General features: G+C 38.2%; 1 protein-coding gene and 1 long non-coding RNA gene across 5 annotated transcripts in view; both read right to left on the bottom strand.

The window, feature by feature from the left end:
• Nucleotides 1–20,217, bottom strand: part of LOC105463382 (ST18 C2H2C-type zinc finger transcription factor) — a 113,342-nt gene extending 93,125 nt beyond the window's left edge. For 2 of the 4 annotated variants that reach the window (XM_071068247.1, XM_071068249.1), the window contains exons 1-3: nucleotides 16,998–17,084; nucleotides 13,475–13,529; nucleotides 11,366–11,396 (exon numbers count right to left, since the gene is read on the bottom strand). In XM_071068247.1, the coding sequence (XP_070924348.1) occupies nucleotides 11,366–11,396; nucleotides 13,475–13,529 (86 nt within the window). In that variant the 5' untranslated portion in view covers nucleotides 16,998–17,084. Of the gene's footprint in view, nucleotides 1–11,365; nucleotides 11,397–13,474; nucleotides 13,530–16,997; nucleotides 17,138–20,110 lie in introns of those variants that run through there. The other 2 variants (XM_024787233.2, XM_071068248.1) reach the window with 2 other exon arrangements.
• Nucleotides 20,218–21,033: 816 nt separating this feature from the next.
• LOC112423426 (uncharacterized) overlaps nucleotides 21,034–26,563 on the bottom strand; it is a 193,974-nt gene continuing 188,444 nt past the window's right edge. The window contains exon 4 of the long non-coding RNA XR_003013894.2: nucleotides 21,034–21,124. This is a non-coding gene — a long non-coding RNA (uncharacterized lncRNA). The remainder of the gene's footprint in view (nucleotides 21,125–26,563) is intronic.

The following is a 26,563-nucleotide window of genomic DNA, read 5'->3' as shown; positions in this document are numbered from 1 at the left end:
GTGATTGGAGTGAGCTGTGATGGCTTAGGGGCCTGTGACAGCAGCACAGGTGGTGAGAAATGGTCAGATTCATTTTGAAGTTAGAGCCATCAGGATATTTGGACAGACTGAATACAGAATCTGAAGAGGAGAGTCGAGGATGCCTCCAAGACTTTTGAATGTCCCCATTTACTGATATGGGAAGATGATGGGTATATCGATTTATGGCAGAAGATAATGATTTTAATTTTGAATACTTATCAGAGATCCATTTGCAGATGCTGTCTACACAGTCGGTTATATGAGTCTGAAATTCAGGAAAGAGAGAAGTGCTGGGGATGTAAAATTATGGACATGCAAATGTATTGAAAGCCCCATGGAGATCACCAAAAGATCACCACCAAAGAGGATCAAGGATGCACCTTGGGGAATCCAGTGTCAGAGACTGGGGTGTTGAGGAACCAGCAAGCAGACCTGAGAAGATGCAGTCTGAGAGGTAGAGGAAACCAGGGAGGTTGCAGTGTTGGGAAGCCAAGTTTCTTTGTCAATGGCCAGGCTTGTGTGAGCCTTCCAGCCCTTCCTTGAAGAACGCAGAGCTTGCTGATCCTCCAGGACAGACTGTAGGCTCTGGGTCGGCTTCCAAAGACCAGGAGGATGGCCCTTAGGGTCTTGGGAGAATTACCTTGAGCACTTTGAGGAGTCTAGGAGTCTACTTCGCTCTATTCTCACAGGGGCAATCTGGAAGAATAGAATTTACCCTGAGCCTCGACACTGGAGCAAAGGCAAAGAGAACGCCCCCAGGGGCATGTTACAATATTTCCCTATGCAGGGTTCACTCCCCTGCCCTGATTTTGCAGGGGACCCTAGAAGAACATTCCCCACCCCAGTTTTGAGAACCACCCCCAGGCTAGCCTCCCAGAGTAGTTCCTGTGCCTCAGGCAGAGAACCACAGTGAGAATCCTTTCAACAAAACAAAACAAAACAAAACAAAAAACCCACTGTTCAGATGCAACTCTTCATCCCAATCTACATTGTCCATGCCCGGCTGTTCAGCTTTCAATCTCGTCTAAGAGTTCCCGGGTTCTGGCAGTCACTTTGCTTTCTGGCTCGGCAGTCAGACAACACGCCCGTCCTCAGACTCCCTGGGCTGACCCCTTCCTACAAGCAGCTCAGGAATGGGCAGTGGGCGCATTGTTTCCAGTTTTATTTTCTCTTCCCAGTTGAAAATGACCAAATGAAACCAAGTGAGACATTGGCAGAATTAAGAACATCTCCTTTGTATGTCTGATACTTTGATAAAATACACTTATAAAGGAAGACCCTTATTGATTGTAGAAAAATGAACTAGAAACAATTAAACAGAATAGGCTGATTTGTAATTGAGGGGCCAATGGAAACTGCTGGCTAAACAGCCTTGGTTTTAAAGGGGCCAGAACTAGATTGTTACGTGGGTAGGGTTCAGGTGTTCTTATCACAATAAAATAAAATTTTCTTAAAAATATAAGTAAAGGGATAGAATTAGGGAAAGAACTTACGATCTTGGAAGGAAAGAAGTTGTAAGCACTTTAAAGACAGTTATAGAGAATCAACATGTTAAATAGAAATGCGTTTATCATGAATTACAAGCTACATTATTTATTCTCAAAACAAACAAGGGTAGATAATGTAAAATAAAATATTTCTCTAGTAACATCCTGTACGAGGCCTACACTGGTAAATAAAACAGATTTTTTGTCTTTAAAAAGTAGTATATTAAAAAGGCAGAATTATATATGATAAAGTTTTGTTTTTTAAAAAAATATAGTTTTTTCCTTTTTTATTGTCTCCCCAACGAAATTGCAAAGCCGAAGGCAGATAATCTGCTTTCTTCTTCTGAATGGGTGGACAGATGGATGAGTGAATGACAAAATAGCTACAATTCAAAGTAATAAGTGTTTTGAAACAGACAAGTAAAGAACTGCTTAGGGAACACAATGGGAAAAAGTCTTAGTCTGGGAGGTCATGGGGATACCTCATGGAGAAGGTGGTGTCAGTCTTGAGCCTGAAAGAACGAGTACAAATTCCATACGTCAAAAGACAAAGGAAAGAATTATGTCAGGCATGGCCTAGAACAGAGTTGAGATGGAAAGAACGTTTTCTAACATGAAAAATTAGAAGTAGCGTTAGATGTAGGATTTTCTCAGAAAACAGGATGGTGATGATATTGAAAAAACAAAATTTGTTGCTGGGAAGGGGGATAAAAATGATTTTCTCCTACAGGGAGAAGAAACTAAATGAGAAGAAAAATGATGCAAGCAAAAAACCCAAATGAAAAGGTAGCAAAGGAGAATATCAAAGATAAAAATGAACTCACAAGATACAGCTGAATACATCAACAGGTTAAACATACAGGGATAGATAATGTAAAATAAAATATTTCTCAAGTAACATCATGTATGAGGCCTACACTGGTAAATAAAATAGATTCCTTGTCTTCAAAAAGTAGGCAGTATATTAAAAAGTCAGAATTAGGTATGATAAATTAAAACTTTATTAAAGGTATGTTTTGAGATGGAGGGGGCAGGGGAAACTGTGACACCAGGGCTCAAAGTGCTCTATGCAAAAAGTTTCATTAGTCAAGAAGGCAGCAAGGCTTGGTCTTTGAACACTTTTCCAAGGCCACACAGCTAGTCAGGGAAACAGCCCTGGAAACCAGGGCTGCTGTTAACCCAGTGTTCCTTCCACCACAAAAACTCTCGGCTTTTCTGCCAACCTTCATACCACAGAATTTGACAAACCAGTCAAATTCTAGGCAAGGGTTTGCAGTAGAGTTTTGAGAATTTGCCCATTGAGACGAAATATTGGAAACCAGAGCACATGATATTTGGATTGTAGGGAGTTCATTTGTCAACATTATGGGACACATTTTATTTCAGTTCACATTTTAAGCAGCAAAAAAATTTACAAGGTGTCAGAAACATTATGTTTACAAGCATATAATATAATTAAAATGAGACCTCAAATAGGCATAGTTTACTTAAAAGATAGCAAGATAGGAAGTATTCTGCCTGATGATTAAAGTTCATGCATTTCTTCAAGTAGGACCGGGGAGAAACGAAATATGCTGTCAAATAATTTTGCTTGCATTGGAGGTGCTGAAGAGTGCATGAGGGTGAGAAGATTTGGACCAAAGAGAGCCAATGACCTGTGCAGTGCCTGAGCAAGTCCAAAGGAGCTTTAGGAATTTAGTTTCTAAATTACCAAAGCTGCAAGGGAGCTGTGTGACAGACATATGGAATTTGACGGAGACTTCAGATTCTGTCAGAGACATGTAATGAAATACTCTGAGAACACAATGTAGGTGGTTATAGAGTCATCTGTGGAAGCACATAAAATAGGATCTTAAAAGTTTCCATCCTTAAACTCTGATTTCTGATACATGATGAATGTTTAAGGAAGATCTGGTTGATTTCAAACACTTCTAAGAGATAAAAACAAAGATAGACCAAGAGTTGTGCATTTTGCCACACTACTGTCAAGATTTGGACATTTGTTCTGTATTCTGCTGTTTTTCTTCAAATAGAAATGCAAACAATGATTAACATTCCCCAAGAATTCATAGATCAAGAAAATACCAAAGAAACCCAGACTTTTGACTTTTCAGCCAACCTTCATACCACTAAAAATTAGCAATGGTGAGAAGAGTTTTTCTAAGTAATTAGTAAAGTTCAACCTATGGTCTCTGTGATGTGTGCCTCTCACACTTCCAAACACCCATTAATTTCTTATAAATCTTGTTAAAAGGCCAGAGAGAGCCCTGGAGTCTGCATTTCCAGTGAGCCTCCAGGGGATGCCATGGTTCTGAGCCGGCAGGTTCTGGGGGCACCTCTGAGTCCCAAGCTGGACGTGATCTCCTCTCACCCTCAACAATGCTGTTACATAACACCCTGGGTTTGTTACCAATGCTGTGAATTGCATATCCACTGCAACATCTAATACTGTGCTAGAGCACAAGAACAAATATCAAAGGAGATATTCATGCCTCAGTCAAGAGTGGCAAATTCTGCTGTGTGAAAGTATTTATGTTACAAGAAAAGAAAAGCTAAATGGATGAAAAAATTATCTCTGTAGGTAAGCTCTGACAATGCAAAAGCAGCAATACAAGTCAATCCTCACATATAGCCTGCAGTGGTGATATTTTGCCACAGTTTTAGAAGATGTCTGATTTTTAGAGATGTTAGTGCCTTAGACTCTCAAATCCTGTAATCTATTGGTTGACAGAGGCCACCAATATCCTTGTGATAATACTTGAATGTAGAGAAAAACAAGCAAAGAAAATGAAGCACATTTTCCTGCTCTTATTTTGTTTCTGAGTCTCTTAACTCTATGGACATTTATTCATTAGCTCCATAGTATTTTTCTAAAATACAGATATTAAGATTTAAAGTACACCTTAGACAAGTTGGGGAGTGCTCTGTCCTGTGTAATCACCATTTTATATATATACATATATATACACACACACACTATGCTTTATTACAGTGTGTTGGTTGGTATAATCACGGTTATATATATTATGTACTATGTAATTTATGTAATATATACATTTTATTACATACATGTGATAAAAACTGGAAAAACCTTAACTATTTAGTCCTTTGTGGTTAGGGTACTATGAAGGAAGAGGATTCCACTTTTAGTCCATTTGTAAATGACTATTACAGGCCTCAGGTGTAGGTTAAGTGACTCACACCTCCCATACTGCAAAATCAGCCTTGGAAGTACAAGGCCCTTGATAGGTCATCGCTTGGAAGATGGCATTTCAAAAGAAAAAACAAATAAAATGGATGTATATTTGAGTCATTCCTAGATATTTTAACATCTACTTAAAATCACATAATTATCTTCTAGGAAACAATTTAGAAGGAAATGGTAGTGGTCTGCTTTTTTAAATTTTTTTTTTAATTTTGATTTTATTTGTATTTTATTTTATTGTATTTCCTAGATTGCACAATCTAGGCTCACTGCAACCTCCACCTCCTGGGTTCAAGCAATTCTCCTGCTTCAGCTTCCCTAGTAGATGGGATCACAGGTGCGTGCCACCACCCCTGGCTAATTTTCATATTTTTAGTAGAGACAGGGTTTCGCTATGTTGGCCAAGCTGGTCTCAAACTCCTAACCTCAAGTGTTCCACCTGCCTTAGTCTTCCAAAGTGCTGGGATTACAGGGATGAGCCACCATGCCCGGCCAGCAGTCTCTTTATAATTAGCAGTGCAGGGAATTATGAAGATGTGGCAGGGTTTGTCGGAAGGTTAGGATACTTTTCAGCTTGATATATTAATTTATTGATAAAATTTAAATTAATAGTCCCCCCAAGTATGGATGGTAAAGTGGCATGCAGCAGCCTGCAGTGGCAGCAGACAATATCCCGTGGCTGCAGGGGGTGCGGGCTCTGGACTGGAGACGGGACCTGAGTCCTGTCTCTGGTTCAGTCGCTTCCCTGTCACAGGCCAGGTATAAAGCACTTAACTTCCATGAACTCAGCACATATGAGTAAATGCAGGTAATGTCATTTGTCCTGACGACCTTACGGGCTTGCCCTATGGCTCCAACCAGATGCTGTGCACATTGTTCCAACAAATCATTCAGTGTGTACCTGTTGAGGCCCACTCAATACACCTTCAGCGCTAAATGCTAGAATAGGCTATGCAAATACATAAACATACAAGAGCATTAGAGTTCATCAGCTTTTCTTGTTAAACTACAAACTCTTTTTTGTTTTTATTCTTATTGAAAGCTTCCCCAATATATTTTAAGACACTTTTCTGCCCTAGTAAGAACAGTACAGTAAACAAAAAATAATCTCTGCAATGCTTCTGTTGGTGTGAGACCTCCAGCCTCATGTTCCACACGGAGCCCCTCCATCACACAGAGGCATGGACAAGACCGATGCCAGGGTGACTGAACCCTACAGACAACTCCCCCACACCCTGGAGGGACACTTCTCCCTTCTAAATTAATCCTCATCATCAACTTCTTGGGTGATCAGTCTCAAGTCCCTCTCAAAGTGGCTTATAGGTAAAAAGGATTTTCTTGAAGGCGTTAGTTTCTTGGATTCTAATGTTCAGGTCTGTCCTAGTATTGAAAAAGATACATTGCCAACATGATATAGTAGTTACGCTATTAAATCTCTAAAACATTCATTGAGCCCCACATTTGGAAATAATACCACAAAATGGAAAGAAGAGAGTTTCTCCCTTACTTTCTCTAACCTCATGATTAAAATGATTAATTTCCTTTTGCCTGGCTGATGGACTTATGGAACACTTAACTATTAGAAATCAGGATCAGTTCACTTTTTTCTTTAGTTGTCACCTCCAGAAATCTTTATGTAATAAGTTCCAATAAAATTATGACCACTAAAGGAAACTGAATTCTAAAAAAACTTCCAAAATATTAAAGTATTTATTACTGATATAAAGACTATAGTGAATGAAATAAGATAAAAGAAAAACTAGAAAGCCATCTAGATCTGTAATGCATAACAATTTTCACATACTCATGAAATGTTATTGTTAAATCTATAACTAGGCCAGGCATGGTGGCTCACACCTATAGTCCCGGCACTTTGGGAGGCCAAGGCAAGAAGATTACTTGAGCTCGAGAGTTTGATGGAGACCAGGCTGAGCAACATAGTGAGAACCTCATCTGTACAGAAATAAACAAAATTAGCCGGGTGTGGTGGCGCATGCCTGTAGTTCCAGCTACTCCAAAGACTGAGGTCGAAGGATTGCCCGAGCCCAGGAGGTTAAGACTCCAATGAGCCAAGGTCACGCTACTGTACTCCAGCCTGGGTGACAGAGTGAGATCCTGTCTCAAAATAAATAAATAAAATAAACCTATAATTTATTGATTAGAGAGCTCATAAAATATTTAACATTTTAAAACTTAGAGGAAAATGCCAAATGATAGGATTTTATATAAAGTAAGAAATTATGTAAAATAAAACAAAGAGAGAAACTTCAATTAAAACTTTCATTACCAAACTTAAGCTGACAAATTGGTACACAGCAAAAAGACCGTGAATGGACAGAAAGATTTGACTCTAATATGCTTAAGAGGCCTGAATTCATTTGTCTCTCTAAGTAGTCACATACGAAAGTCATTTCAGGGGCTAGAATATATTTTCCTAATTAGAGGAAGGGGGCTGGACTGGTGTAAAAACACTTTGCCAATGCAAGAGACAATTACCAATATTAGTAGATGCAATAGCATGAGGTTCAGACTAAGGATAATAGTAATAAAAGAAAAGCGCAGAGATAATTCAATGGTCATGATTTAGAAAGACACAGGAGAGCCTTCTCGACACCACCTGTAACCTGAATCGTGTTAGAGGAAAGACTGGAAATGCTAATAAGGAATATGATTAAAGGTGGGCCTGTGGTTATAAATTGCTTTTTTAATGGTGATGATAGTAGCTGACATAGAGTATAATAAGAAGATGAGAATGTCAGTATCAATTTTATTAGTGCCATGAACAATATACAGTATATTTAAATTAGCTTCATTTGTATTAGTACTTTTGTAAGTAGTCGCCCTAGAAGCAATAACATGTCCAATTCATTCTAAAAAGAAGAACCAAATAAAGTTGCCAGTGTTCTCTACAAAACAGCCATAACTTTTACGCTGGGGAAAACATGCCACATTTCCTAAGATATTCAGAATTCAGGCACACAGTTGTGCTGGATCACAACAAACCTGTGGAAAAAATTGCAAGAGGAATTGCAGGAAATGGACAAAAATTTAAAAGATGCTAAAAATATAAGCTTCCATATGAATCAGTACTTTTCCCCCAAGATTTACATAGAATAATAATTAAAATCTATGTCTGGGTCAACTTAAACTACTTAAGAAACAACTTGGGGCCGGGCGCGGTGGCTCAAGCCTGTAATCCCAGCACTTTGGGAGGCCGAGGCAGGTGGATCCCAAGGTCAGGAAATTGAGACTCTCCTGGCTCACACAGTGAAACCCTGTCTCTACTAAAAATACAAAAAATTAGCCGGGCGTGGTGGCACATGCCTGTAGTCCCAGCTACTCCAGGGGCTGAGGCAGGAGAATAGCTTGAACCTAGGAGGCGGAAGTTGCAGTGAACCGAGATTGCTCCACTGCAGTCCAGCCTGGGCAACACGGTGAGGCTCCACCAAAACCAAAAAGAAACAACTTGGGACCTTGTCTGTCTAAGCACGGTCATTCTGTTGAACAGAAATGATTATAAAATTTCAAATAATCACTTAGTTATTTTTATAAGCTGGATCTCGTTAAAGAAAAATAGGTGAATTAATGTTTTTTTATAAATTTTCCCAACAATTATCATCAGCTTTCTGAGTTACTCTAATAACAAATAAGTTAAAATGAAATATCTGACAAAAAATAATCTTTAGAGAATTAGGAAAACAGAAACATTATTATCTTAAACTACATTATTTGTCCAAATTTAAGAAAACTAGGCTGTTTGAAAGATAAACCATAAGGGTTAAAAATATAGACTGTGAGAAATTTGTTGCTTACATCGCTTTTTGGTTTCTACTCTAAACAGTATTAATTGTGTGTGAGAGAAAGACTAGTCTGGTGGGTGAGAAGCTGGCTTTTGAGTCCGAAGTCTGGATTGCCTACCAGCTGTGTAGCCTTGGGTTATTTCCATAAATTATTTATTTTCACTTTATTCATCTGAAAATAGAAATATCAGAGTTTCTGCCTTATAAGGTTATCGGGAAGATTAAGTGAGATAATAGAGATTAAGAAAGCCCAAGAGTGTCTGGCACATAGGACCCCAATAAATATTAGTTTATTGGCTGGATGTGGTGGCTCATGCCTGTAATCCCAGCACTTTGGGAGGCCGAGATGGGCAGATCACCTGAGATCAGGAGTTTGAGACCAGTCTGACCAACATGGAGAAACCCCGTCTCTACTAAAAATACAAAATTAGCCCAGCATGGTGGCGCATGCCTGTAATCCCAGCTACTCTAGGGACTGAGGCAGGAGAATCACTTGAACCCAGGAGGTAGAGGTTGTAGTGAACTGAGATCGTGCCATTGCACTCCAGCTTGGGCAACAAGAGCAAAACTCTATCTCTCTCTCTCTATATATACATATATATATAATTATTATTAATGCTACTGACTTGCTCAAATAGTAATTTCTATTTCTCCACATAGAGCACAGTAAACATTTCTTCCCACAAATTTGCTTCTCTCTGCTAATACCTAACTTTTTCTCTATGAATTATATTTTTCTTTTTAGGCCAATGTACACACATTAATTCCTTAAAGATTATCTTGTATAAAAGTTGCCTTCAAGAAACATCACTAAAATTAAGGGCTTTTTTTCTCCAAATGGCTTGATTCCTTTAAAAGGCTCTGGTGTCCCTCACCATGTAAGTGAGTGGCCTCGTGACCACGGGCACACTGATTCTACAACAAGAACCAAGAAACCACTCCAGGGACTGCAAACACGTCCCCCACTTGGAGCACTGGGTCATTTTAAACTTCTCTTGAACATTCTACAGGGGATATAAATAAAGCCTCCAGAAAGATAAGAATTTTAAATAAGAGCAAATTCTAAAGGTAATAATTTAAATGACCAAGGTTATTCAACAGTTTAATCCTGTCCAAATGTAGGGGTATACTATATGTCCTGTTCTTATCAAAATACTTTCAAAATCAAAATTCTTAAGCTGGGTGCAGTGGCTCACTCCTGTTAATCTCAGAGCTTTGGGAAGCTGAGGTGGGAGGAACGCTTGAGCCCAGGAGTTTGAGACCAGCCTAGGCAACATAGCAAGACACTGTCTCTACTAAAAATATAAAAATTAGCCAGGTGTGGTGGCACATACCTGTACTCCCAGCTACTCAAGAGGCTCAGGCAGGAGGATTGCCTGAGCCCAGGAGTTTGAGGTTGCAGTGAACCATGATCGCACCACTGCACTCCAGCCTGAGAGACTGAGTGAGACCGTTTGAGACCATGTCTCAAAAAAATAAATAGATAAAAATAAAATAAAATTCGTAAGACAAAATTGATTACACAGGTAGGGCCATGGATTCCCTACTGAAAAACTCCACAGAGAAGAGCATCTGCATGAATTCTAACAGATAAGTGTTTTGCTACATAAATGAACCAAGGCTATGACAGAGATCATAAGCCACATGGAAGCAACAGTGACAGCCTGTGTTTTAGGGGAATCACAAGCTCAGTTGCCTGGAGAAAGAACTGTGTAAATTGCATACCTTACAAAGTTTAAGTGTATTAGACACTGTTACACATCCTCCATTTTTCAAACATTTCCCTGAGGAACAAATACAGACCACTGCTGTTTCTGGAAAGGTGGACTACATAGTGGATTTGGGACTTCCTAGGTTGTCAATAGCACATGTAGATAAATATACAGAGCAATTATCTTGTTCCTGACAGAATATGTGTCATCTGCATGTGTTTCTTCCTAAAAAAATATACTTTCTTTTGACTACACCTTGACAAAGACACTGAAAGAAAATCTAATTAGAATTTATCCTGGAAAACATGTTAGGGTGGAATTTTCACAATATTGTCTAGGTGTAGTAGCAACAATATCTGTGATGAAAATGCATGAACCTACTCAAAAAAAACTATTGGTCACACTATGTTCCCATGTTTAGGTTAAAAAATTAGTTGCCTGATGGCATCATCTAATAATAATAATAATAATTATTATTATTATTTTGAGATGGAGTCTCACTCTGTCACCCAGGCTGGAGTGCAGTGGTATGATCTCAGCTCACTGCAACCTCCACTTCCCAGGTTCAAGCAATTCTCCTGCCTCAGCCTCCTGAGTCGCTGGGACTATAGGTTCACGCCGCCATGCCCGGCTAGTTTTTTGTACTTTAGTAGTATCGGGGTTTCACCATGTTGCCCAGGCTGGTCTCGAACTCCTGAGCTCAGGAAATCTGCTCACCTCGGCCTGGAATCATCTAATTATTTAATGCAAGCAGTGGATAACTTAGGATCTGGGTTATCCACCAGTCAGGTTCATGGATAACAGCTCAGCTCTTCCCTGACCATCAGTGTGAAATCCAACCGCATGCGAGGTGTGCACAAAGGGAGCACACGCTTGATGAAGAAAAGTGGGCTACCACTCACATCACAGCAAAACGTTGTTTTGTTATGTCATTAATACAATAGATTGAGTTGTTCAGGATCAAGTATCAGTACAGTTATTCTCCTCTGCCTTCCTGGTGCATACAGAGCGTCTGGATGAAAAAAGCCTTTTCGCCAATTCCTTCTGTTAAAACAAGTATTCTGAGGCTCCAGAAGTACAAATTATTCAAATAATCAAAGCCCATTAATGTGAAAAAAAGTAATACAGGGCAAATCTTACCTGAGCTCCTGGATTAGCGAATCCATTGGCACTGTTGACAAAAAAAGAAGAAAAAAAAGACCCAATCAGTTGATAATTTTCAAAACTGTTTAATGGAAACTTTTCACCCACCTAGAGGTAACGACCAACAAGTTTCTCACTGGGTGGGTTTATCTTTTCTTGCTCTGGTTCTTTGGAGATGAGAGGACAGATGGATGTGGCCCAGAATAGGCAGACTGTGGGTTGAGTACCTTGGGTGACCCTGGGGCCTGGTAATCATAGATTGGATTTTCCAGGTACCTGTCCTTAAAGATTCATTGAAAATTCACAGGAGCACAAATGACTCAGATTATTTTTTAAATACATTTTATTTTTAGTAGAAAATTATTCAAAAGGAATCTCAAGATTATATTTTTAGTAATATTAACACATATTCAAATAAAACTGGTAAAACTTTACTAAATAAATATGTCCCATGCTTTTACTCGTAAACTTCCTCCATATAGAAAGGGGAGGATGAGCTTCAGCCATGTTAATATCACCAACCTTTTAAAAATGAAGAACTTACAGGAAAAACAGCTTTGATTTTTCTGACTGAAATGATGGGAACTAAAGAAGTTCATGTTTATAAATACCTGCCTACACAAGGATAAGCAGCATATTGAGAGAGACAACAGGTGGTTTCAAAGATTACTCATGCCTCACGAGAAACAGTTGTTTCATTTCTAGAAGAACATTTTGGCTCTATTAAGGGTGTTCATGCCTGTGCCAGAGGAATTTAAAGTCCAAAAGGAATTGCAAATTTTAAAAAACCCACATTTTAAAAGTATGACAGAATACTGTGCTTTTAGAAGTCAAAAGAAGAAATTCAAATAATCCAAATACACACCCTAGCATGCTGATATTTATGGCAGGCATAAACTTATTCCAAATAATGGGTCAAATAGCTTTTCTTAAGCTGGTATCCTATTGAGAAGTTTGCTCCATAAAAAAGCTATTGTTTAGAAATACTACATTCCAAATATTAGGATATATAATGTGGTTACTTTAAAAGTAATATAAAGTAAGACTGGAAAATAATACAGTATAAAATTTCTGTTTAGGTAGAAAAAAGTCTCATGAGCACAGCATTATTCTGCATTTTGGTTACCATGGTTAATGATAAGCATGGTTATATTTTAACTGAAAACAATTATCCTTGAATTTATTAAAAATTTTGGGATTCTGGACTTTGCTCAAAGAGGAATTAACTACCTTGACTACATATACAAATATACAGATAATGAAAGCATTCCATTTGATCAGCCACTGTCAACTGTACATCTCAACACCCTTCTAAAGAGCTGCAGGGTTACGGCTTTGCCGCAGCTCTTCCTCTGTGAGGTGGATTCCAAGGAGGGTGGGGTGGGGGAGGTAGGGAACAGCTATCCGAGTATTTTCAGAGGCTGTGGTGAACCTAGAGTTTTCCACTTAGAATTAAGGGTCACAAAAATATAGCCAATTATAATAAAATTTATTTTCCTTAAGGGGTATTATTGCCAGTCAATCCTGTTTTCCAGATGTTTAGATCATCAAGGGCCTGTTTATATTTCAATATTACATTACCATCTGTTGGTTACAAAAAGAGAGGGATAACCAGCAAGTTAAACCTTCCAAACATCAGAGCTGCTGGAAATTCCCAGCAGAGACAGTCAAAAAACAAACACCATCATTTTACTTGAACTGAGTTTAGGTTGGGAACCACTAAACCAGATAACATAAAAATCAAAACCTGCTTTGGCAATAAACTAATCATTCTGTCTTTTCCTTTGGCCATTAATTTGAAGTTTTCCATGAAACATCCTTCACTTGCTGAACCTTATGCTGTTTTGCGTGATGTTCAAATCCACTCATGATTGCATTTTGTAAAAATTAGCATCGTATATCATTTGGACTTTTCTGAATTCTTTAACTCCTAGTTCATAATATTTTGCCTCTCCACGCCAAGAGCCAGTGTCCTAGCTTGATTTGAAAAAAGAAGCCCCAAGGAAGTTGTAGTCATTCTGACTGCACAGGAGGGACTGAGCACTGGAACTCTCATATTTCATGGTGTGGTAGGCATAGTGTCATAGAACCTGCTTGCTAACTCACCCTCAGTTCCTTTAGAGCGAGTACGCAGCGTTTTATCTTCAGCCTCTGCATCCATCTATAACATGAACACAAAGTCCTAAGGTCATTCCTTTGACATTGACCAAAATATGAAAACATGTAATTAGAAGTTCTGAAGGTCATTATGAAAAACAGTAGCCTTCCATGCTCTTGACTCACAGCCCGGCTCTATAGTACATAACCGTGACTCCCCACACACACCACCAGCTTTGGAAATACATCCACAGTTGCTGGAAACCAGAGAGAACAGCGACAAGAGGGCAGATGTCCTTGTCCACAAGTGTTTGAAGTGACTCAAACACTTCTGGCATTACAAAGATGGAAAAAGGCTCGTCTCATTAACAGTGGCTGTGAAGGAGAGGAAACCTCACATGTCAAACCAAAAGATTTCAGACCAATTTACTAAAATCTAAGTCATTTCTTCTGAATACATATCTCTTTCTAAGCTTGGGGAAAAAATGATTCCCTGTGAAAAAAGTACCATGAAGACAAACCCCTGAAATGCCCCCAGAAAATACCATTAGAAATTTTGATTATCAACAATGACATACGTTTACTCTTATAATTTCAGAATAAATGCCAGTTATAATCATTCAAAGGTATAAGGAAGGTGAAATTTGAGTGATATATATGTCAGTGTCAAATTCCCCAAAACATCATTACTAAATATTTTAAATGTCATCAAATCAATTATCAAAGGGATGCAAAGACTTTAAAAGCCTGTTGTTTTCAGACTCTGACCATGATACACTCATCCATTTCACTAGAATCCACTAATCATCTCTTAGTTTAATTCACTTCTGTACATTATCAGAAGAAATTCTTAAACGTAAATAAGTTGCTTTGCTTGTTGAAAATCAGAGGCAGGCAGAAGGTGCGCTCAGTGGCTCCCATCCTTAAATCCTGACACTAGCTCCGATGCGGTGTGACTGCAATGGTAATGGGAGCTGCATTTCTGCTCTCAGAGGCTGAGTTGTGATTGAAGGCACTGACCTGCCATAGACTTATAATAGGGGAGCAGGTGTGGCAATGATGGACTTTAATTTCCTTTAATAAACCTTTTATGTGCCACACTTTTACTGCCATTCGACGCTCTCCAAGGTCCTGCACATAATAGGTTCATTACTTTTGATTACTATAGTCTATTGAGACAAACAACTCCAGAACACACTATATATTATGTTCAGTTAAACCAATATAGACTATTTATCCATTGTGCATTTTTTCACCTGCAACACTACAGACAAAATTAACGACAGCTCTCGTAAGCTAAAACTATTAAAACCACCAGAACTCTTTTGTCATCATTTCATAATAAACACCACACCAATCGCTGAACTGCTTTTTAAACTAGCAAACAAAAAGTGTTCACTGCCTTTGCTGAACGGCAGTTGCTATAGTCTAAATAAAATGGTCCATTGTTATGAATACTTTAAAACTACAAAATAAGAGAAAACAACAATGAAACACGGGTGATTTTTTTCCTGTCGATTTTCCTTCTTTTCAAGCCATATGAGTTTATGACAGATGTGACACTGCCTAAGATGAAAATGGCTTGGTTTACTCAGGATAGTAAGCACTGCGTTGTGAAATCCCCCTCTGCCCGTGAGTATCTCTGTTGCATACAAAGTGGCTCAACTCTAGCGAACGCCCCTCCATGTGCTAAATGAATAACTAGATGACAAGAGATCAGTAGCATGTGAGGGTTAAAATAATGAAAACCAACACATATTTCTGAGGAAGCCACTTCTATGTGTGAGCCTCCACAAAGCAACACCAATCTATTGTTATCTTGCCACATGGATGCTATTAACTCACCCTAACCCTCTGAAGAATTACCCAGAAGGCAAGGATGAACTCCGTGAGTTTCTTTAGCAAAACTAAACATAACCCGCAAAGAGTGCCAGTGGACACAAATCAAAATTTCAGAAGCACACTTAAGTGCAATCTTCTTTAGACCAGCTTTAAGCTGAATTCTATTTTGCAATTCAGCTACCCAAGGGCCTGGTTGCCTTGTCACCACTCCAGGCAGCCGCTCCCCACTAAAGTCATTGGAAAGGATACATAAATATTCATGGACCTCCCTTTGACTGTGCTTGGAATGCTGGTCTCATAATTGTGTTCTGTTTGAGCTATTGTCCTCTTGTTGGTCTAGGATATAGATATCCTATACAAACATATTTAAAAACTGAGAACTCATTCATAGAACTAAGTTTTCAAATTTAACTTGTGGGTCAAGTTGCAGGAGTGAAATGGATCAAGGCCATAATATACAACTCAATTGTTTCACTTGCTTTCTCTTCTTCACACGTAAAAAACAAAAGTTACTACATTGTGTCTACTCAAGTCTGGGGGTCATTGGGAAATAAGAACATAAGAAACCCAAGGCGTATGTGTTTTTCAGTGTGGAGAGTTTATTGCTCAGGAGATAGTGCTTTCTTCTCATAAATCTCAATTCAAAAATAGGTTTTGGTTTCTAGAACCTTGTCTATGGGAGTAGATATTTTAAGTATTCTTCATTTGGATTATTCGCATGGACCCCAATAAATTGCCAATGGAAAGGTTTAAGTCTTGTAAAATCAGGCCTCATGTTCAATGAGTTCCTTGTCCAAGTAATGGATCATTAGAAGTGGAAAAAGATTTCTACTTCAGTGTGTGTGTTCAGGCCCCTGGGATGGGGTGGAGGTAGATTATCATTCTTTCAAAGTCTTCCAGAATTACAGATGAGGCACATGATTATGGTGTGATTCAAGAAATCAACCTAATTTGTACTGCAGTCTTGAAAATTACACTTCTTATTGGGAACTTTGTTTTCTTCTCCCTGGAAAAGAAGACTTGATCGTCTTTACTGCTTAAGCCCCGATACTACTGACAAGCTTGTAATTAATTCTGTAAAACCTAACGAGTCATTTTTTTTCTCAAAACAGATGTTTTATTTTTTTAAAAAGCTGTCCCTTTCCAAATTTCTCAGGGCATTTATATACTTCATTCTCATATACCTCATTATAGATGAAAACCGACAGAAGATATATTCTGAAATTCCTATAATGGGTTCTTCCTGGCTTTGAGAATCTACTTCTCGATAGGAGTAAGAACAGTAAGGGTAAACTCTGCCACTCTTATTTTCCCTAACTTGAAACTACTTTAAGAAAAAAGTTCAGTTTAAATGATAACTATCAACTTATTATGTACAATAGTTACATAAAAAGGAGAAAAAAGTGGTTCTTGCTCAGTCACTAATTCTTAATAATGCCACGAAAAAACATTTTGAAAAGGGCTTAATGTTCCAGTTTTCTGGGGAGAGAGGTGAATGCAAGGTGAAATGGCAATAGGAAAAGACATGTATAAAATAAAGAGGCCAAAAAGCAAAACTTGGAGGAAAACATGCAAGAGCTAACAATGGAAATAAGCAGGCATACAATGAGGAAGAAAAATGACCAGAAAATGGAATTGAACTCTTGAGTTGAGTTTGGAAAGCTCTCATTTAATATCTTTATGTACTTACAAACCTATAAACAGATGTATAAAGTGATTTCCTAGTACTTGTACTTGACGTCTTTTCTTACTGGAGTTTACATCAGGGGCAATAAGCAGGTCTCTTCCACATCGCCCCAGTGCACAGATCTGGTACCTTCTTTTGGACTGAAGAGGAAGTCCTGGAATTGCTGTTTTGTGGGAGGGAAGAGATTCAAGGAGCAGGACATAGAACTCATAAACTCCATTTTGCTTTCATTCACACAAGCCAATTACTGACATGTGTGGAGGTTTTATTTCCCTTAGATTTTATTTTTCACTTAAAATTCTATTTTAACCTAATGACAAATAAAATGAAAACACAAAACAAAACCCAGCTGTCCAAGTAAAAATTTAATTACTTATTAAAAAACACTGTCTAGTTAGATAGATATATCATGCAGGTAGCTACTCTTTGCTTTTTTTTTTTTTTTGAGATGAGATTTTGCTCTTTTTGCCCAGGCTGGAGTACAATGGCATGATCTCGGCGCACTGTAACCTCACCTCTGCCTCCCGGGTTCAAGTGATTCTCCTGCCTCAGCCTCCCAAGTAGCTGGGATTGCAGGCTTGTGTCACCATGCCTGACTAATTTTTTTTTTTTTTTTTTTTTTTTTTTTAGTAGAGACTGGGTTTCACTATGGTGGTCAGGTTGGCCTTGAACTCCTGACCTCAGGTGATCCACCTGCCTTGGCCTCCCAAAGTGCTGGGATTACAGGGGTGAGCCACCACACCCGGCTGCCACTCTTAATTTAAGAAGTCCATCACACACATTCAACTTGCAGTAAGCTCCCTTTTGAACCAGATTTTGCTCTGCTCATCTCCTGAGATTTTTGACCTGGCAGTGCGGCTCCATCGCTGTTTCACATTGCTCTTGTGAGATGTCGTTTCAATCCTGGGGACTCACAGCAATGGTGGGAGGAAGATCTGTGACTGCTGAGAAGAGCAGCTGGGGTCCTTTCCATGAGGAACGCTTTATCTACAGTGGACGCTTCCTTTTCAAAAAACAAGTGTTTAAAAAAAAATGGTGAAGAAAAACTCAGGAAGTTGGAAATGGCTAGGCCCAGAAAACCGAACAACTAGATGACGCCAGCATCTTGGACTGAAACTTGGCCAAATTGAAGAACAAAGAATCTTCCACTGAGTGCCCTTTCTTTTGATGATTCTGGCATCATTTTGTTTTAAACATAGCTTTGGGGCAGCTCACAATGGGAGCAAAGATGTTTACCTGTCACACAGCAGAAATCATGGGAAAAATGAGCTGCAGTACTAAAAGGATGCTAGTTGACTTGTGGAGAGGAATACTAAGAATGTTTAAGTATGTTTTTTCTCTGTTCTTCCCTTCCTCTTATTTTTCTAGTTTTGTTTTCATACATTTATTAGTAACTCAGGAAGAATAGGAACAAATTCAGAAAGTAAACTTTAAAAAAAATTAAATTCTAACAAACCCATATCTTTTTTATGCCACCTGTGATGACATATTTATAATTTTCAGAACTTTTCATCTTTTATTTGCACACTATTCTTGATTTCAATGCTCTGTTCTCATATACCTCTTATGGTACTGTCTTTGGTTCTATATAGAGAGCTGAAGAATCGAAGGATGTGTGCACTTTGGATTTATGATCTTTCTCCTTGTCTCCCCTAATTGCTCCTACCCCTGTAAATACCAAACTCAAAGGAAAACCTAGATTCAGTCCGCTGTCATTTTAAGTACAGTTTTCTGGGAAGCAGATCTTCCTGAGGGCCATGTGTAGGCACATTCCCCTCAGAGGAGATGATTTTCAAAGGAAATTTCCTAGAGCTTAGGATGCACTGCCTTAAATGCACTGCCTTAGGCCGGGTGCGGTGGCTCACGCCTGTAATCCCAGCACTTTGGGAGGCCGAGGCGGGTGGATCACGAGGCCAGGAGATCGAGACCATCCTGGCTAACACGGTGAAACTAAAAATTTAGCCAGGCATGGTGGCGGGCACCTGTAGTCCCAGCTACTTGGGAGGCTGAGGCAGGAGAATGGCGTGAACCCGGGAGGTGGAGCTAGCAGTGAGCTGAGATGGCACCACTGCACTTCAGCCTGGGCGACAAAGTAAGACTCTGTCTCAAAAAAAAAAAGAAAAAAGAAAAAAAAGAAAAAAGAAATGCACTGCCGTAAAGAAATCTGAGACCTGAAACAAGCTTGGGGAGCATCGTAAGGTGAATGGTTGGTTTTCATTCTCCCTGATTTCTGAGTTGTCACTGCTGGTGTAGACTTCATCCTGCAACTTTGTGCAACTGGCAATGCTGAATATAAACCAAAGCCATGTGTTGGTGTCTTTTTGCCAAACGACTCCAGCAAATAGTCCTATTATTCCCTTAGGTAACCAACTTGTGCCAAGGATTTCTATTAGTCGCCGTACCACGGCCTCAGAGTCACAGCTTTGTGACATTAGGGGACAATCTCCAGCTTTATGTTTTAGAAGACGGTTTGTTTTTTGATATATATTTTTAATATGCCCAGTTTAAAGATAACTCGGGGCAAGTAACACACTAAAAGGGCCTTTAAAATTTTTTTCTTGCTGATATTTTGAGATGCATCTGTTGCAAAATATGTCAATGTTAGAAATCAAGCTCCTTCATATAGGGATAGATCATTTGAAATAGATTTCTCTCAAGAATAATCCAATTCCTTACTTTTTAGTGTTTGCATAAATTCACTCCAGAAGTCATCCACAGTACTTTTTAAAACATTGTGCTTTTAAAAATCTCGCTTATTTACTCTTAATCCATAAACAAACTAATTTCTAACACAAATGAATGTAAACTGGATTTCGAAAAACATTTTAACATAGAAACTTTCTTTAAAGGCAAACATGTGTGAACAAATAACACATACCAATCAATATCAAAAGGGCTGTAGGCTCAGAGGACTTTGCCTATTTAATATTTTAAAATATTAAATAGCTGTGCTTCTGAAAAAAATCACAATTCTAAATTCAGCACTAACAATAAATTTGTAAGCAAATCCACAGAGAAAGATCTGTTGTAGAGGAGAGCTTTCATATAAATTCTTTGATTGAATTCACTTTCTTTCAACGTGTTCTACTTTTTAATAAATAAAAATGTCGCCTTACCTCTCTTTTTCTCCAGGTAACTTGTATGCCAACTCAGTTTGCCCTGCTGTGTCAGGGGTACTAAATAAATGACTTTGTCTGATTTAGTGATAAATCCTGAAATTCATTCTATTGAGATAAGAAATCAAACAAGAAAAATATATCAGGCTGGACAAATAAATAGAAGAGCAGCAATAAACACTTAAGTGAACAATCAACAAAGTGTTGACACTTATCTATAGTTTGGTTGTACTAGAGTACAAATAGAATGACAATTCTTATACTATGTATCAATGGGAAAAATTGTTTTTTATTTTTTAAGGTAAGCCAAATTTATTTTTGTCTTTATTACCAAACTATCTATCTATCTATCCATCTACTTACCTCTGTATTACTTCTTCAATTTAGTTGGGAAGTTCGATAAGAGGGACTCTCAATGATCATTACTATTATTTTTATTTTTAACCACCAAAATAAAAAGTTTAGAAAAGATTTGGAATGTACTATACTCAAGCGGTCACAAAAGGCAGATCCAAAATGTATTCGTTTGTTACTTAGGGTTCTTTTTAAAGAGACCATCATAACATGATACTAATCCTTTCGCTAATGCTTTAACTTTTTGTCCAATGAAACGATTTGCCCTTGGTTTACTCTGTGTTCAGTCATCATACACAGAGCTGCCTCACCTCTATTTGGTCCTGGGGATGAGCACAGAATCAGTTTTCATCAGGCCATTTGGCCCTTGAGAGAAAACTTTGAAATTCAGTGTGGTGCACTCAACGTACTACAGGAACCAATTTATACAAATACCATGTATATCCATGCACAATTAAAATGTTTATGTCTGGCAGTTCTGATGTTTTAAAACACAAGCCACCAACCTTCCTTGCAGAAGATTTCTGCCGTCCTGCCTTCTCTACCCTTTGCAGTATATCAAAGTGCTCAGCTTTTTAATCATAGATTTCTGTATTTCTTGTAGGATTTGACCAGACATTAAGTAGATGCTTCTTCAACTCAAGTCAGCAACTATAGTTCCTGTGGAAAAATGGAGACAAAATTCTCAAGTGATAGAGCAGATTACTGCACATGATGTGAGAATTGAAAAGTAGCACAGGAGCTTGGGAATTCTTAGTTCGTGTTTGATTGCAACTAAAAAAAAATGGCTTTCTCTCCAAATGTTTTTGGCCTATTCTATTGCACCCTCAGTTCAGAAAGAGTTCTGAAGCTTTCCACCTGCCTATTCCCCTTTGTTTGCCATACACTAACCTAAAACAAAAGATCCTGGAAAACAGTCACACTGGCAAACAAAGCTCTTTCTAAATCCTGAAAGTAATGGCTTTTTGTCTAATACCCTATCGTGTTATGTATTTATTAGCAATACATTTTCCATTTATTTTCTCAAAGATTGCCAATAAAGAACTGAATCACATAAGGGAGTAGCTGTAAAGCCTCTGAGTTCCCTAATGTCAAACTCATTAGCATTCGAATAAGCACACAGCAGCACATCATCTGCACAATTGCAATTTTTTACTACTTTTAATAGCATTTCTCAAAGGGCTCATTTTCAACTTTCTTCAGTGGTTAGTTGGTTCTCAGGGGAAAAGTAGCTTCCTGACGCTCACAGCTTCCACTCAACAGCCCGGCCGTTTGCTGTCAGATGCATCAGCCCTCTGCCCTAACCCCATCTGCCGTGGCTCCCCTCCCTGGGGAAGAGAGTGAAGGCAGCACAGCTGAGATCGGCTTGGAGAAGTGCACAGAGGGCACTGACAAAATATAAGTTTAGAAATATGATTTGACACAATAGAGCTCATGAAGTCTAAGCACACCAAAATACAAATGGGAACGAGGAGCCCTGCAGAGGCTCTCCATCCATGTGTCTATCATTAATAACTCCACCCACCTGCTGTTTGGAAGCACACCCTTGGCAGATACCAAAAGGAATCTGCCCCTGACATCGGATCCCTCTAGCCCCTGCATGTGCACTGTTAGATCAAGGAGATACCTTTAAAAACCATTTGTCTTAACTGCCATACTTTTTTGAGTTTGATCTTAAGTACGTTATGAGAGTTAAGGCCTTACCAAAATATTCATGCAGTATACATATTTTTGAAGGCAGTTAACCTAAGACTTAGAATCTTGATCAAGCTCTCAGAACTTGTAACTGTTAGTTTCAGCCCCCGCCTGCTTAGATGAATACTTCTGCATTGAAACTCATTTTTTAATGAAAAAGGAATCTTAAAAAAGGAAACAATAGGACAAGCAAGGTGTTAGTAACCTAATGGGCTACCCAATTCTTAAGTGTGCTCTCTGATGATGACATGGCTTCGCTTGTTAAATGAAGTCATCACGAAGGACTACATTTGTCCACTTTACTATCTGCCAATAATTAGGGACTCTCAGTCCTTTATGGCTGCTTAATGGGTGAGTACTACTTCTGAGAAAGACAATTCTTTAAACCTGTGCTACAAGGTAATGAGTCTGGTGTGTTACTTTCTTCAAAAATAGAGTATATCAGATTATATTTTTTCAGGTAGAATGAATGACCTAAACTGATAATGATATACATGTTAATTGTATCCCCAAAGTAGACAATCATAGATTTATTTATGGGTCCTTGGCCAGGTGTGGTGGCTCACACCTGTAATCCCAGCACTTTGGGAGGCCAAGGCAGGTGGATCACATGAGTCCAGGAGTTCGAGACCAGCCTGGCCAACATGGTGAAACGCCGTCTCTATGAAAAATACAAAAATTAGCCAAGTGTGGTGGTGCACACCTGTAATCCCAGCTACTTGAGAGGCTGAGACACAAGAATCACTTGAGCCCAGGAGACAGAGGTTGCAATGAGCCAAGATCGCACCGCTATACTCCATCCTGAGCAACAGAGTGAGACTCTGTCTCAAAAAAAAAAAATTTACTTATGGTTCCAAAGGATGTACTTTTTTTTTAAGTCCTCAGAACTAAAGTCAAAGGGAAAACTTTGTTGAAACAGCAAATGAGTTTAATATGAAATGTATGTAGCACGCATAGCCTTGTACTATAGTAACTAATACAAGGTCATCAGCATCACCAATTTCATTTTGGAACTTGCATACCACGGGAACCAGAACATTCTGTGGTTCTGATATAAACCACAGCATCCTCTCAGAAGTTCAGAATGTTGATACAGACTCCAAAGACCACTCTGAGATTTGTTTTTTTTTTTAATAAGTAAACATAAAAATTTTAGCACATTTACCTTAGTATTGCTATCCCTTGAGGCCATATCTTCACAATTTACAATAGATTGAGCTCTTAATCGCTCTTCTAACGTTAATATCTTCACCAATTATTTGTTAGTTGGAATGATGAAAAAGAGGGGATTAACCTTGCCTGGCTCAGTTTTTTGAATGTTAAGACAAGTTCTTTACAGTCCCAAGTTTCTAGCTTTAGTTTTATATTAGTCAGTATGATACTTTAAGTTATAGTCAAGTTTGTGTAACCCATATTGCTCCATTAAATTTCTAATGAAAACTTAAACCCTTTATTTTGGAGTTCCTAATCAATCAGCTGCAGAATTCGTATTTTCAACATAGCAAGAGATTATATATTTAGAAGTTGATGAACAAAAATTATGTAAGCCTTTTCCACTTTATATTTATGCCATCAAAAATGACTTTCTTCTGCCTAGCTTTCCAGGTTGATATTAGGGCATATGCTTCGTTGGCTGGAGCAAATGAAGATAAGCACTAAATTTCATTTAAGATGTTTAGGCAAAGACAAGCACTCTTTGTTGGCCATAAACTTCATTTTTACCACCAGCCCAGAATTAGGCCCCTGATCACAGCAGGAGTAGAAACAAGAGCTTCAGCAAAACTGGAATCACTCTGCAGGATAAACAGCTCCCATGGCAAAGTGGGTCAATGGTATCTCGCTTACTTTTAGGGAGGATGTCTCAGATTTTAAATCGTTGCATATTCAACAAGATGAATTATTTGATATTAGCAAACAGACTACTTTTCTTGATCACCTTTTAACATTTTTTGCCTCCCCGAGTGATTGCTGTAAATATACACACAAAACTTCTTGTTATTCAGTATAGCTTGTCATTTTAAAAGAATAAAATTTGTCAATGCACACAATTTCTGTGGATTAATTTAAATGATTTTTACCAGTTTGCCCAGCTTTTTGAAATCTCTGCCTTAAGAACCTTTCAAAGAATTTTCAGTACAGGGAATGCTATAGCAACTCTCATAGGCTCTCAGAAAAACGCAATTTTTGCTTTTGCAGATTGTTAAAGTCAGAGCATCACAATAACTTCCGGTTCTCACTGTGATAGATATGAAGTAATTGCACTTACACTAGTACGCATAACAGTGTTTGTATTTGTCTTTCCAGTCCCTGTAAAAATAAAACATAGATCTCTTCTCCTTAAGCTCTGAAGCAATTCCAATAACTTATGCAAGACCTATATTTCTCTCTGCAAGATGATTTAACTTTCACCTGATTTAAGTAACAAAATAGCCCTCAAAGATACTTAAAGCCTTGCCGTAATTAACATAACTGCATTTAGATGCCATTCATGACTGATAATTCTAACACCTTGTGGGAAAAAAAAGTTGCATGCTGTAAACATTATAAACATATTCAAATAAGCTTAACACAATCTGCCATGCTTATTTCTGCCTAGATCATGGACCAGCGAAATGGTTAATGCAAATGGATTTATAATTTGCTTTGGGGGGCCAGTTTCTTCTCCTTATTTATTAGCCCAGCTGATGGGGCAGATTTGATGAGGCACTTCTGGAATAATTGAGTCATCACACAAAGAAGGCTGCTAGCATTCAGAGTGGTTTTATCAGCAGCAAGCAGGCCTGATTACTGACAATTACACTCTGATCCGGTGATGGAGGAGAAAGAGCCAACGAGTGGGAAATGTCCGTGTTTCTATCCAGGAATAATTTCTACATTCATTTTACATGCTAAGTGTTTCCTATCTCTGCATAATAAACTGTAAACAGGAATAGATGGCACAATGTCCCTTAATATTTCCTGGTAATGAAGACACAAATGTACAGTGAGTGCTGATAAATATAGATGAAACATAAGCTATTCTCCCAGTCTGTATTGTTACCTTTAAAACAAATGCATTTTTGTGGTAAAAGCATAATCATAGCTAATGCAAAAAAATGACAGAAGATTGAAACTGTCCTTGTAACTACATAGAAACTTTGTAAAAGTCCTGTTAATCACTGCTGCTTTAAAGGCTGGCGAGCTGAAGGTGAGATACTAGAAACCACATCATTTTGTTTCTCAACAGTCAACTGTGAAGAACTCCTTGGGTTAGATGCAGCAAAGGACAGAGCAACAGTGACCTCCATTAACACTCAGAGAGAGCACATCTCCATGCTAAACTGAGAAAACAGTGAAGCTGGCACAAGGCGACATCTTCACTAGCATGGATTTCAATTTCCCTTCCATCAGGCCTTTCAACAAAACGTTGACCATGAATAGTAAAGTTAGATCTAAGATTGCTTGATTCGTCAAGCAGAGCAATGCATTGCTGTCTTTGGGGTGGCATTTTTAACCACTTGTTTACAAGGTTTATTAACAAAATACTATGAGCAAAAAACGCATCTCACAGAGATGCTGGATTAAACTAGCTTTCCCTGTAACCCAGAATCTACTTGGAAACACCTAGAGAAAGGAAATGTTCACACTTCTTAATGTGCTTCCGTAGATTTTAGTGGGAAAATTTTAATTTTCTGTAATATTAAGTTTCCTCTTTTAAAAAACCAATCAGGTACGAAGCTCCACATAATGAACCTGCCTGGGTCTGTTTGCTTAATCTTTTCTCTAAAGCCCCTTCCTGGCTTCCAAAGAAATAAAAGTTATTCTCTGTTTTCCTGTGGTAACTATGGAAACTCTGTTTTATTAAACTAACCACTTAACTTCAAGGCTTGTGTGGCAACTAAATGTGCTATTTTCAGTAAATCTATACTAAACAACCTGATAATGTCAAAACATTTTTAATAAAGTTCAAAGAGCACTTGTTGATTCACAAATAAAGCTTTTTATTATGTAAAGGGAATTTTCTCTATTTAAGCTATTTCATTATATAGATTATTACACAATGTACTTGATAGCTTTAGACATTTTCCATTTTCCTTATCTATCTTTAAGAGGTTCTTTAGAATTTTTTCAAAAATTCTGCTATTTTTCCCAACAGTAACTGTTTGTTTTTCAAAAAATCTTCCTCATATTTTGTACCTTTGAATTAAGATAAAATATAGTTATTTATCTTTGTTATCTGACTATGAAATATGGAATGGGAGAATATACTGAAATTTGCAAAGCAAATGACACAACTCAATTGTGGAGGTCAATGGGGCACTGGATTTTTGCAGAATGAGCCTTGGATTTTATTCTCACTACAGTGTTTAATTTAATACAGATTTTTAAAAAATACGAGTATTATTCTCCTAAGAATTTACTCAT

The sequence above is a fragment of the Macaca nemestrina genome, chromosome 8, assembly GCF_043159975.1.
Source record: "Macaca nemestrina isolate mMacNem1 chromosome 8, mMacNem.hap1, whole genome shotgun sequence".
Lineage (NCBI taxonomy): Eukaryota > Metazoa > Chordata > Mammalia > Primates > Cercopithecidae > Macaca > Macaca nemestrina.
Note: the sequence above shows the minus strand (reverse complement) of the source record. Positions and strands in the feature narration are given on the sequence as shown.